Below are 12348 nucleotides of genomic sequence, written 5' to 3'. Positions count from 1 at the left end.
CACCCACTGCGTTGTTCTTGTACCAAAAGAATCTGTTCAGGCCTCTTCTTTGTGTCTTGTGATCACTCTTCTGCCGTTCTCTATTAGCAGGTTGTGAGTGAGTCAAATAGTAACTGTGCTTTTTTTGTTTTCTCCACCTCCCTTCCTACAAAAATACCGATGCAAGTTTTAGTGGTGATGGTGCTGAGGGTGCAGTAGTTCTGGATGGAGTTGGGGCTGGCTGCAGAGCAGCTCTGTACAAGTTTCATCTTTTGATTGCGCACCTAAGACACCAGGGCTGCACGACCGTTTTCTGATACTCCTTGCTTTGAGGGGTGCTGCCTGCGTTCTCAGCCAGGGTACCTACGGGAGCACCCGAAAGCTTCCTCGTCCCTGGCATATTTTTTTTGCATCGACTTCTTCCAGACCTGGACTTCTGTCTTCAGAATGAACATTGGTTTTTCCTGAGTCCTTTCCAAGCTGCCTTCGCATGCTTCCTGTTGCTCGAGCGCTGCTTTATCCAATGCCCTGAGAGAGGCTCGGTTTCAGTGTTTGCAGGCTGCGGATGCTGCGGTCCCTTCCAAGTCTGATCCTTTGGGTCTGATCCTGCTGTTGAAGATCATTTACAGATGTGTTAGGCTGAACTCATAGGCCAGGGCTGCGGTTCAGGACATACTCTCACACTTGTTAATATGGAATTGGGAGGAGTTTTGTTTGAAAGCGAGTTAACTCTGTTCTCACGAGTGAGAACCTTTTCCTCTGTAAATATTTTAGGTACATGTAAAATGACAGATTGGAAAAATGTCTATCCAGCCTTTGTTTTTGAGCAAGACCAGGGCAATGGGAGCAAATGTGGTATTAATCTTATCAGGGTCTGACAAAAGCTGCCAAGTGGGATGACCACGTCTGGCTCCTATACAAGGATAAGGCAGAGGACAGCTCCAGCTCCAAAGAATTTAGTCTGAGGCCTTGACACTACAAACATTTCTATGCATAACCCTTGTTTTTCTCATGTAAATGAATGAGAACAACCCCAGCACCCGTGTCAGTCTGTGTGCCTGGCCCTCGACACTGGACCAGCATGGACCAGATCTAGCAGAACCAAAGGGGGAGAGTCTGACTCTCTCAGGACAGAAAAGGACTAATTTAATTTGTAGCAAAATATTAAAGGGAATTGGATTAGTAAGACTTCTGTTACTATTGTTAATGCTTGGGGGGTGTTTTACACTTATGACACTACATGCGACCTTGTACATGCCAAGACACACACACCCCCCACACTCCTCTCCCTCCTCTTAAAGCCTGGGTCTTAGTTCATGGAAATTTGGGAGTTTGGTGATGGCAGAATTAGAGCCTCGTTAGTGACTGTTGCTATTTACACTTTGGCAGCTTCTCAAGTCAAATTCAAAGGCTGACAAGGTTGCTTCACCTCTCGCTGGTTTTGTACCTGATCCGTTTCTGTAAAGCGTTTGGTTAGAGATGCGTGGGGAGGGAGAGAACCTGCGGGGCCCGTTAGTGCCGAGACTGCAGGTGGTTTGGTGATGCCGTTACTTCTAAGTGTCCTTGAATGTTACTTGTAAAAGAGCTGCAGAGACAATTCTCAAGTGTCTGTGAAATCCCTGTATTTTGTGAGTCGTGCTTAAGCCATTGTGGCTGTCTGTCTCCTCTGGGAAGAATTGGAGAAAATGGATCCATTTACAGTTGCTGTTTAGATTGGGGGGAAGGGGATGGTTCTAGGGCAGGTTTGTGCCTGTTTAGCACAAGCGCTCTCACGTATTGCTTCTCCTCTCTGCAAAGAGTTGCAGCTGGTTGGACAGAAGATGGTGAATCTGGACTGTTTGCAGATCAGCTTTCCAAGTGCACTTTATGGTCTGTGCATAAGTGTCCAGATCTGTGTCTAGGCGATACATTGCATATGTCCCAACCTCACTCCCTTTGGAGTTTACATCATTTGTTTTTAAACTTCCAGTATATTTTCTCTTCCTCTTCCAAAAGCTGTAAGGAATTAGCTGCTAAACTGAAACAGGAGGGCAATTCTCCTGCTGATAAAGAGCCGATTTTGGCCCTCGTCGCTGTTGAGTGTGGAGCCCCGGTCTGTAGCACGGCTTCTAGAGCAGCTCCTCTCTTCAGCTGCCAGAGAAGTAGTGCTAACGCCTTCCGCATCGCAACGCGGGCAAGGAGCCGGGATGGAAAACTCAGAGGTGAGGCCAGAGTGGCAAAAGCAGGATGGCCAAAAAGAGGTGTTGACACCTCGGCCAAATGGCTGTGAGCAAGCCCCGGTCGTCTTCCTCATCGGGGACTCTGGCTTCACAGAGCCTTTGCAGGGGCTGCAGGAGGCTGTGGCTTCCCTAGAGAGCCTGGCAGCCCCTAGTGCTCTGCTGAGGCTGGATTGGGGGGAACGTGGCTGTCTTCTCGGCTATTGATGCATCAGATGTGATCAGATGAGTTGCAGAAGCTGTGTGTCCCACTGTGGTCTCCCTCATCTCTAGCTTCTCTTTGGCACGTGCACGCATGTCAGCGTATGTGCTGGTTTGGACAATCCCCTGCTCCCTGCCCTGGCCAGCTCAGAGGGGTGCCTGGTCCCTGCGTGCGTCCCAGCTTTTTAAAATTGACGTGCGTGCTTCAGAGTGCTCTGCCTGTGAGCTGGGAGATGGGCTCCTACTCGCCCGATGTCCCGGAGGCTGCAAAGCTGCTCCGAAATCACACCAGCAAGGCACAGAAATCAGTGCTACCCGAAAGCTCCGTGGGCAGAGATGCAGAGGGGTCGCTTCTCTCCTTGCCAGGCTGGAAAGATGGGCTGTCACCCATCAGCTGGGCAGGAGGATCGTGGTTTAAAGTTGGTTTCCAAAAGCGGGGGTCACTGACAGTTGCTCTCAGTCAGTCCTGAACTCAGGGTAACTGAAAGGAGGAGAAAGGAGTATTATTATGTACTTCAGTACCAGGAAATCAGCATCCCCTACGGGAGCCAAGCTGCCAGTTTCTATTGATTCTTTTTTTTTTTTCCCTCTTCTTTTCTTTTTTTTCTTTTTTTTTTTTTTTTCCCCCCCCTCCCCACTGGCACTGCACACACAAACTCCCCTAAGGCAGCTCTGCAGATCCCAGCCTCAAACTCCCTTTGCAAAACCCTGGAGAGCTTTCTAGGGTTGGGTTTCCCGGGAATTTGGGCCTTTAGCTTCTCCCGCTGGTCCTCTTGCTGTAATGGTCTGGCAGAGAAGCTGGTTTTACTGGGCTGGATCAAAGCACCTCCCTTCTCTGGTGGCTGTCCTCTCTGGCTTTCTAGCAGCAAGCCATGCACGCCCTTCCATAGCAAATCCTGCTCGCGGTGTGGGAACACCCCGAGCGAGAGGAGGTGGTGGGGAGCAGGAGAGCATCTTGTTATTAGAGGTGCGAGCTCCATGAACGCCAGCGTCGCGGAAAGGTGATCCTCCTGCCTTCACACCCCCACGTTGACATCAGTAACGCAGCTCCGGGGAGGGAAATTTGCAGGATCTGCCCAATCCCAGGCTCAGTGGTCTGCTTTCAGCCCCGTGGCCCCCAGGGGAACCAAGCACTTTCTGGGGTGAGACCGTTTCGGTGCGGTGGGTGCTCAAAGAGCTTTTTGCTTCCTGCAAACCGAAACTTCTCTTCGTAAATTTTCTATGTAGAACTATATATTCTCCTCTTCAGGAAACTCCTTGCAAAGGATAGATTTACTGTCCTGCTGAGTTTAAACAAGGGAGATGCTGGACTTCCCCTTCGCTTTGGAGTTTCAAACAAATGACAGGTGATTTATTTTTAGCATTATCTCTTTGTCTACAGGGAGGGGAGGCATGTTATCAAGGCTCAGGGGTGCTGGGAGGTAAAGCTATATATGCATAAAGACTGTTTCAATGCTGAACACTATCAATTCAGTGGTGGATTAAAAAAAAAAGAATGTAAATATGCACTTAATGCAGAATTTTATGGATGGTCATAATTTAATATATTGCAAACTTTGTAAATACTTGGAAAAAGCCTGTAAAGTGTGTAAATAAATGAGATTTGTATGTAAGAAGAATAAAAAAAGTTTTTACTTTTTGCAATTAAATACAAGTGTTAATGCACCTTTTCCCCTTTCCTGATTTATTTTCTATTCTTGTTGCACGTCAGCCATTGAGGGGTTATCTGCCCCTTTTTAGGGCACTTTTTCTAAGTGGAAGTGTCATTTTAAGTGAAAAGTTGGAACGTTTTTGTTTGGAAGATGTCAAAAGAAACACTTCAGAAAATGTTCTGTCGGGTTTAGCCTGGTTCCCTAAACAAAGTGGATGCAACAGCTCTGCCCGTCCCTCCTTTCTCCCAAATAACGGTCTCTGTCAGTCCTTCACAATTCAGCGTATTTCAGCCAGACCTTGAGGGGCAGAAGACGATAAGCTTCTCCAGAATTCATAAAAACAGGCAAGTAGGGGAGAGAAAGACCCCGCTACTCCCAAGACGATGCGTTAGCCTTGTTGGACACCAGAGGAGCCATCCTGAAGACCCTCAAGACGTGAGTCAGTAGCAAAGCGGGCTTCCTCGCTTCTGTGGGGCAGAGTTGTGCCTTCCTGGAGCCGGACCCTGCCCACCCCATCAGGTGTCGGCACGTGGCTCCCGTCCCCTGTGCTGGCTCCCCGGGGGTGCGGCGGACGCGCCGTTCCTTGAGCGAGCAGCAGGGAAGCCGCATTCCTCATGCGCTTACCTAATGCCGGCTGGACACGAGCTTGTCAGCCCCAGGGTGGGGCTTTGGACCTCGCACTGTTAATCTCTGTGCTTCAGACGTTGGCTCCAGAAAGAGCCGTCGGGGCAGGTTGGGGAGTTGAGAAATGGCCCAGCACCCTCTTTGCCAGCAGCTGCGCCTGACCTCGCCGAACACATCGGCTCTTCCCCACGAGCCGCGTGCCCCGGTTGTGACTCCTCCAGGGCTGTTTTCCCTTCCCCACGAGCACTGTCCCCCGTTTTCCTTAATCCTCGTCGCTGCGCTATCTCCTGCGAGGCTCAGTCAGGGTGCTGCAGTGCCGGGGGCTACGTGGAGCTCAGCCCTCCGTCTCCACGTCACGTTTGCAGAGAGCAGTACATGTGTCAGGGTCTTCTCAGCACTGCCTTGTTCCTCGCGCACCAGGCCGCGGCCGGCTGGCCGACAGGAGTTGGAGCTGGCGTTGTTCCTTTCTCATGGTGTCTCCACATCTCTGGAGATGCAGCAGCGGAGCTTTTGAGGTGTCTCATGACGGGGACAGGTTTGCCTTGATGCAGATTGCAGTCCTGCACTTCCACCTTATCAAGAAATGGGAACCTCTGCTTTGACCAGATGAGATGAAGATGGGCAGTTGAGCCATTGGCCTCAGACCCTGCTTGCAGAAAGTGTATTGCTGAGAGGATGGTAGACCCGGACCTAATGAAGGAGACGGTAATAAGCAGAGGTAAGAGATTCAGGGGGCAGTAGGAGAGCTATTGGGGCAAGAACAGTGATCAGCGTGGTCCAAAGCAAAAAGGAAAATGGCAAAGCATTGCCTGGGGAGCCGGGAGGGGAGAGGGGGAGGCAGAGCCTCGGCGTGTGATTAATTTGGCTCTGCTAGCCAGAGCTGCCCACCCGCTGAGCCTTTCTAATAGCCTGCGATCCCCAAAGGCAGCTCCTGGAGAGGAGCCGGGGAGGTTGCACAATCTGGGATGGGGAAGAAAAAGCTGGAGGGTCTCTGCCAGGCGGTCTCTCTATGGCACGGTGATTTGGGATGCCTGATGTTGAGCCCTCCGGGTATCTGCCTGGGGAGGGAGCACAGCCTGTCCCCGCTGGTTATTCCAGCTGGTTATTCCAGCCAGCCCTGAAGGCAGCTATAGACTCTCAACTCCCCTTTTTGGGGCAATTTCAGCTCTATATCCTGCCCTTCCTCTCCTGCTCGCCCTTCTCCTGGTGGCACAGAGAAAGGGGCATCAACCCTCTGCTCACCCCCACCTTCCCAGCAGGTTGGGGCAGCCCAGGGGGGGCTGTTCCCCGGCTGCCCGCTGCTTTTGCCCCAGCACAGCCGGTGCACGGACACGGGGTTGGACGAGGTGGGCTCTGGCTCCGAGGTGGGCTCTGGCTCCCAACTGGGGAGTTACAGCACTGCAAACTGTTCTCAGCAGTCGCCTCTTGTTGCCTTCACTTCTAGACACAGCTGCGTTCCAGGGACAGGGGAGGAGGACCCTTGTGTAAAACAGGGCTTTGCTGGTTGCTTAGGGATTATATTATTATTATTATAGTTTAGGAGAAACGGGATAGGAGGTAGAAAAGGGGACCCGTAACCGAGGGCTAAGGTGATGTCTGAGGTTTGGAGCAGCAGAGGCTTGGACGAGAATGCCAATCCAGGGGTTACAGATCAGGCACAGGGTCCGTCTCGGGGAGCAGACCCTGCACCCTCGTTGGCACCGGCCATACTGCTGCTTCTCCATCAAGGCCGATATGTGAGATGGGTGTGTTCCGCGTGGCTCCGAAACTCTGCTCTAATAAAGAAATACATTTCCTCCCCAATCTTCAAGCTGTTGGGTGTTCCTTGCTTTTGGGAGGTGCTTTAAATCTGACTGCCAGAGCCGTGGGCTGCTAAGAGCAGAAGCTGGCTGCACGATGCTGAGCTCAGGTCTTCCTCCTGTTTTCCTGTTGCTCACAGCGCTGGAGCTGAGCTGGACCCTCAGCGATGAAGAAAAGAAGATAATCTTGGATGGACATAATAAATACCGCTCCCAGGTGTCCCCTCCTGCTATGGATATGCTGAAGATGGTGAGTGGCTTTTATTGCAGGGGAATGTCAGAGGGTGTTTGGGTCGTGCAAGCCTCGATCTTGACGTGAGGAGGAATCGGGGTTTCTTTAGGGGAGACAGAGCAATTCTTCTGTAGGGTTACAGCTAGGTACCAACGGAACGGTTCCCTAAATGGCCTCTAAAGAGGTGAGATTCCTTTCCCCTATAGGGTTGCCTTTGATTGTTTGTGGAAGTTCCTAAGTGTGATCGGAGTCCCCTGATGTTCCGTGTGAGAGCGCTGCAGCCCTCACTCGCGGCAGTGCCCGCTGGAGCCCCTCGTGATGGGGAGGAAAGGCAGGTGAGACACTGCCCGGAGCAGGTGCCCCGGGCTGGAGGGGGGATCCGCGTGGGGCATCGCCTTTGCGGGTGAACGGGCTTTTATCCATAGGAGGGAACGTCAACTTCAAACATGATAACCGGCTCATTCAGTTATTGGGGCTTTCCATCGTGCTCCTGATCCCCACCATGACTTGCACGTGGCTGTCTTGGAGGGACCCCCATTTTGGTTGGGGAAACTGAGTCAGGTGCCCACCATCACGTGTGGCTGCAGCGGCAGCAAAAAAGAACTCTGGAGCTGGTGCTGCTTTTTGTCTTATTCGGACCCTTGATTTAATTAAAATTTGGCTATCGTGTTTTATCTTGCACCGCACGTGATTTTTCTCACTGTTTGCAACACACGAGGAGGAGGAGGAGGACAGCTGTTTGTCATGGATAGTTGGAGTGCTTTGCTCTTTTGGTCTCAGTGCACTCAGAGGAGACCTCTCTCTCTGACCCAAAAGTTGCCCAGGCTGAATTAAACCTTTGTGGGCTGACAAATGGGAGCTTATGGAGCAAATGGAGCAAAAAGCTAAATTCAGGCATAGGAGGGCTCACTGGTGACTTCAGAGTCAAAGGGGACAGAGCAGAACCCTGAGCATCGTGATCCCATGGACACCCACCAGAACAAGGCACAGAAAAGTTATAAAATAAGGGATTTGGAGACAAATTCTTAGAAAAAAAAATGGAGGGAAATAGTTTCTCAAGGTCCTTAAAGCCAGAGGCAATTCTGAACCGGTGGCTGCTGCTCCCGGCTGAAGCTTTGATTGCAGATCGCGTACTTTGAGACGCTCCCTCCCTGCTGCAGCATCGCTTTAGTTCTGCTTAAACATACAGGACCTGCTCACAGTCCATTACCGAAGGCTTTTTCTTCTTTTCTTTTTTTCTTTTCTTTTTTTTTTTTTTTTCCCTCTTCTTTTTGAAGCACAACAAATGTTTAGCTCACAGCAGCCCTGACGATTTCTTGGTAGAGGTTTTCCATGAGAGCACCATCCTCACCTCCCTCCCGGGACATTTGCTCGGGCTCTCTTCGCCTCCCGTGTTCACCTGCTGCGGTGGCACCGTGCCCGGCTGAGGTCACCCCGCGCTTCTGTTTGGGACACGGATCTGGTTGCTGTGGAAATAGTTAGGCAATGGGGGCGGGGGGGGGTAATACATAGCCTAAAGCCACATTTCTTTTTTAATGAGGCAAATCCTGCAGGTGCGAGTCCCTGTTTATGGAGCCCAGCTCCCTGCCCGAGGGAGAGGGGGGTGCGCTCCCCAAACTGGGTTTTCAGCTGTCTCTCTCAGCCTGGCGTGGGGCCATGGTGGGAGGTCAACCAACGTTCTGTGCCCCCATCCAGATATTTCGGTGTTTCCTCCCCCCTCCGGTCCCTCAGCGCTGCTGCTTGGGTGCCTGTCCATGTCCCCTCCCCACCCCGAAGGTGACGTGTCCTGCATCAGGGCCATGCTCTGTCCCGCTTTGGATCCAACCCGGGCTCTGTTTGGGAAGGTCCCCCCTTGGGACCCACCGGGTGCTGGGCTGCCTTCCAGCCCACTGCAGAAGCAAAGCTGCTGTCTCCATCAATTGGCGCAAGGACGGTCCAAACATCTGCAGCGGAGGGTTCCCCGTATGCCTCCCTGTGAGAAAACCTCTCCTCCTCCTCCTCCTCCTCTTCCTCCTCCCGCATATCAATGCGGACCATGGGCCAGTGGGCTCAGCTGGCGGTGGGGCCGCGGCCGCTCCGGAGGGGGCTCCTGGCAGGCAGCCGGCCGGCTGGGTCTCGGATCCGGGTGAACATACGCTGTTTCCCAGGAGTGTGTGTTCCCAGGCTCTGTGCAGCTGCTGGGGGAGGTGTATCCTGCTTTCCTCCCGTCCCCACCCTGGTCAAAGCAAGATGTCCCCAGGCTCCCTCCTGGGTGACCCAGGGTGAGTTTCCTCCCTTCCTCCACCCAACTTCATGTGGAGTTGAGGATGGTCCATGATATGACAGAGATGCTCGGGGCAAGGTTGTGAGAGTCGTGTCCTGATGCGCTGACCCCCCCCGTTTGACCTGTAAGCTAAAGTTTGGTTTGGGCTGGGACTGACTGCAGAGCTCCTCTCTCCTGAGGGCTTCTCAGAGGACACTCGGAGAGGCCCATGTGTTAGGTAGGAATTTGAATTTTACACATAAATGGGGAAATTAAGCAGGTCAAGGGAGGTGATTCTGCCCCTCTACTCTGCTCTGGTGAGACCCCCCCTGCAGTGCTGCCTCCAGCTCTGGAGCCCTCAACATAAGAAGGACACGGAGCTGTTGGAGCGGGGCCAGAGGAGGCCCCGGAGATGCTGGGAGGGCTGGAGCCCCTCTGCTGGGAGGACAGGCTGGGAGAGGTGGGGGGGGTTCAGACTGGAGAAGGGAAGGCGAAAAAGGGGAGACCTCAGAGCCCCTTCCAGTGCCTAAAGGGGCTCCAGGAGAGCTGGGGAGGGACTCTGGATCAGGGAGGGGAGCGATTGGACAAGGGAGAACGGTTTTGCACTGAAAGAAGGGAGATTTAGATTAAATATTAGGAAGAAATTCTTTCCTGTGCGGGTGGTGAGCCCCTGGGGCAGGTTGCCCCGAGAAGCTGTGGCTGCCCCATCCCTGGAGGTGTTCAAGGCCAGGTTGGACGGGGCTTGGAGCAACCTGGGCTGGTGGGAGGTGTCCCTGCCCAGGGCAGGGGGTGGCACTGGATGGGCTTTAACGTCTCTTTCAACCCAAACCATTCGATGATTCTATGAATTGTGGCCAAGAGAGCTCAGGGGTCCTTGGTATTTGTGTGTATGTCGGAGAGCCCAGTGTCCCTCTCTGTATGCTGACACTGAGCTCCTTCCAGAGCTGGGACACGGAGCTGGAGGCCTTTGCTCAAGCCTATGCAGAGAAGTGCATCTGGGACCACAACAAGGAGAGGGGCCGACGAGGAGAAAACCTCTTCGCTATGGCCCCAACCCTGGACCTGGAATTCGCAGTGGAAGACTGGAACGGGGAGGAGAAATACTACAACCTGACGACTTCCACGTGTGTCCCTGGGCAGATGTGTGGCCACTACACCCAGGTACCGAGCTGGTGGGGCGGAGGGATGGGATTGTTGGGAAAGGAGCTGTACCAGAGCTCCAGCTCCTCACAGAGCAAAGGCATGGGGAACCAGGCAGGACTCGCAATGATACAGGGGACCTGGACATGGTCCCAGCCATGACCAGCCTTTTTGGAGAAGACCTCTTTTAAACAAGCTCTGTAGCACCTTTTTTGGCTGCTCAGCAGAGCTGGGTGCCAGCTTGTCTTAGGCAGAGAGATGAGGTCTCAGTGTTTCTTCACAGCTTGGGTGGGAGCAAGGAGGAGCAGAGATGGTGGTGGTAAATATGAGGTTGGATGTATGAAGGGTTCCAGAACCAAAGCAGAGATGGTGATGCTCTACCTGGGTGGACCATGTGGTAGGAAAGCTGCGGTACTTGGATAAGTGGGCTGCAGCTCTCGGTTGGGAAGGCGGTCCAGACAGGGGCAAGGGGCAGGATCCTGAATGCTAAAGCAACGTGGGGGTGTGCGATCCGGGGCATACACTAAGAGATAAGGGGGACATGGTGTAGTGACAGAGCAGCCTTCAAGGCCAGAGGCCAGGTTGCCAACAGGGCATCTGCCTTCACCCGATCACCTCACCTTCACCCCTGGTCTCTGCCTTAGGTGGTCTGGGCAAGTACGCATCAGATTGGCTGTGGAGCAAAGTTTTGCGAGAAGATCGACGGAATCGACACAGAGGACATGTACCTGCTTGTTTGCAACTATTATCCCCCGTAAGTCCCATGCCTGGCATGGCTTGGTGCATCTTGATGGGGTTTCTGTGCTGGAAATGTCCTTCCTTCAGTGCCTATAGCAGAGCAGGATTTGGCCTTGTTCAGAAATAAACGCAAAGCAATTCCAAGAAAGGCCTTTGTTATCTTGGGTTGGTCACAAAGGAAGGAAGGGTTGTCTGGGCATCCATGCCCGTGATTGTGATTGTGATTGTGATTGTGATTGTGATTGCTGAGGTCTGGTTCAGCTCCTGGCGCAGAGGTGGGGAGGGAGCTCCCCCCGAGAGCCGCCCAAGGCTGATGCTGAGGGTACAACCGGCAGCTCCCTGCTCTGTGCCGTGTTCTTCCCCGCCGGCACCAGCGGTCGCCTGGGGTGGAGAAGCACGTTGGCCCCAGCAGGAAGGGTTGGATATGGGAGGAGAGGTGGGTGCCCACTTGCAGAGCCCTGGGACCAGCCCTGGGGACCACTTGCTTGGAGCTGGTGAGACCAACAAGAGCGGCTGGTCGCTGCAGACCTTCTTAGGGGTCTTGAGCAGGAGGGAGACAAAATCACCTGTCCAGATGCCCATCGACTACTCTGTTCTAAGGGGTGGTGAAGGACCTGGTCCACGGAGCCATCTCCCCTGGTTTTGGCAGCCTTGAGGTCGGGCTGTTGAGTAAATGGCACTGACAGTCCATGGCCAGAGGTTTTTACATGGCAAGACCTGGTTTTTACACTAATCCTGAGTTTTGCCTTGGCTGGGATGTTCCAGTTGAATCAGATCCCCTCTTTGGAATGGGTGTTTCCCCTTCTCCTCACACCTTCTTTTTCTTGACGTCTTCTGCTTCCAGGGGTAATATGAAAGGCCGAAAGCCGTACAAGGAAGGCCCCTCATGCTCACAGTGTCCCGAGGGCAGAGTCTGTGTCAACTCCTTGTGCGGTAAGTGAAGTGAAGCCGACGTGTGTCTCTGGACAGGCTACTGGGACTCAGACCCCTGGGTTGGGGTCCAAGCTCTGAACCCTCCTGAAGCTATCAGGAAGCCCTGGACCAGCAGTTCCAGGGCCAGACCATGAGACATCAGGTGCGATGGCAGCCCCTAAGACAGGTCAGCTGCCTGAAGATGAGGAGGATCAGACAAGGACCTTGTGCCCCCTTAGCCAGCAACCGTTGCCCCATGAGGATGCCCCTTGAGGGGCAGGAGGTTGTGTGAGGCAGATGAGATGTCTCCAGGTTGGGAACCCCAGAGTGGGAGATGGCCCAGAGTGACCTGAGAGGAGTCAGCTCTTCTTCACCCCCCGCTGATTTCTGCTGGCCCTGCTCAGAGCAGGGGATCTGTTGAGGTCAGCTGACCCCAGCCCTAACCCACAGCACTTTTCATCTCTTACCAGAACCCACTGTAGAAGAGACCACTCCAGCCTCTGTGACAACAAAGGCAAGCCCATCCACCCCAACCACAGCCATGCCAAAACCCACAACCACAGCCAAACCAGAACCCACAACACCAGTGCCCACCACAGCTAAGCCAAGACCC

The 12348-nt window shown here is 53.3% G+C and overlaps 1 protein-coding gene across 1 annotated transcript; it reads left to right on the top strand.

Moving 5' to 3' along the window:
- Positions 1–6567: 6567 nt before the first annotated feature.
- On the top strand, positions 6568–11764 carry PI16 (peptidase inhibitor 16). Its single transcript, XM_009891741.1, has 4 exons — positions 6568–6721; positions 9888–10106; positions 10730–10839; positions 11668–11764. The coding sequence occupies exons 1-4, from the start codon at positions 6569–6571 to the stop codon at positions 11762–11764; spliced, it is 579 nt and encodes a 192-aa protein (XP_009890043.1). The 5' UTR covers position 6568.
- Positions 11765–12348: the final 584 nt, after the last annotated feature.

This window comes from Charadrius vociferus, unplaced genomic scaffold (genome assembly GCF_000708025.1).
Source record: "Charadrius vociferus isolate BGI_N301 unplaced genomic scaffold, ASM70802v2 scaffold819, whole genome shotgun sequence".
NCBI lineage: Eukaryota > Metazoa > Chordata > Aves > Charadriiformes > Charadriidae > Charadrius > Charadrius vociferus.
This window is presented reverse-complemented; position numbering and strand designations above follow the sequence as displayed.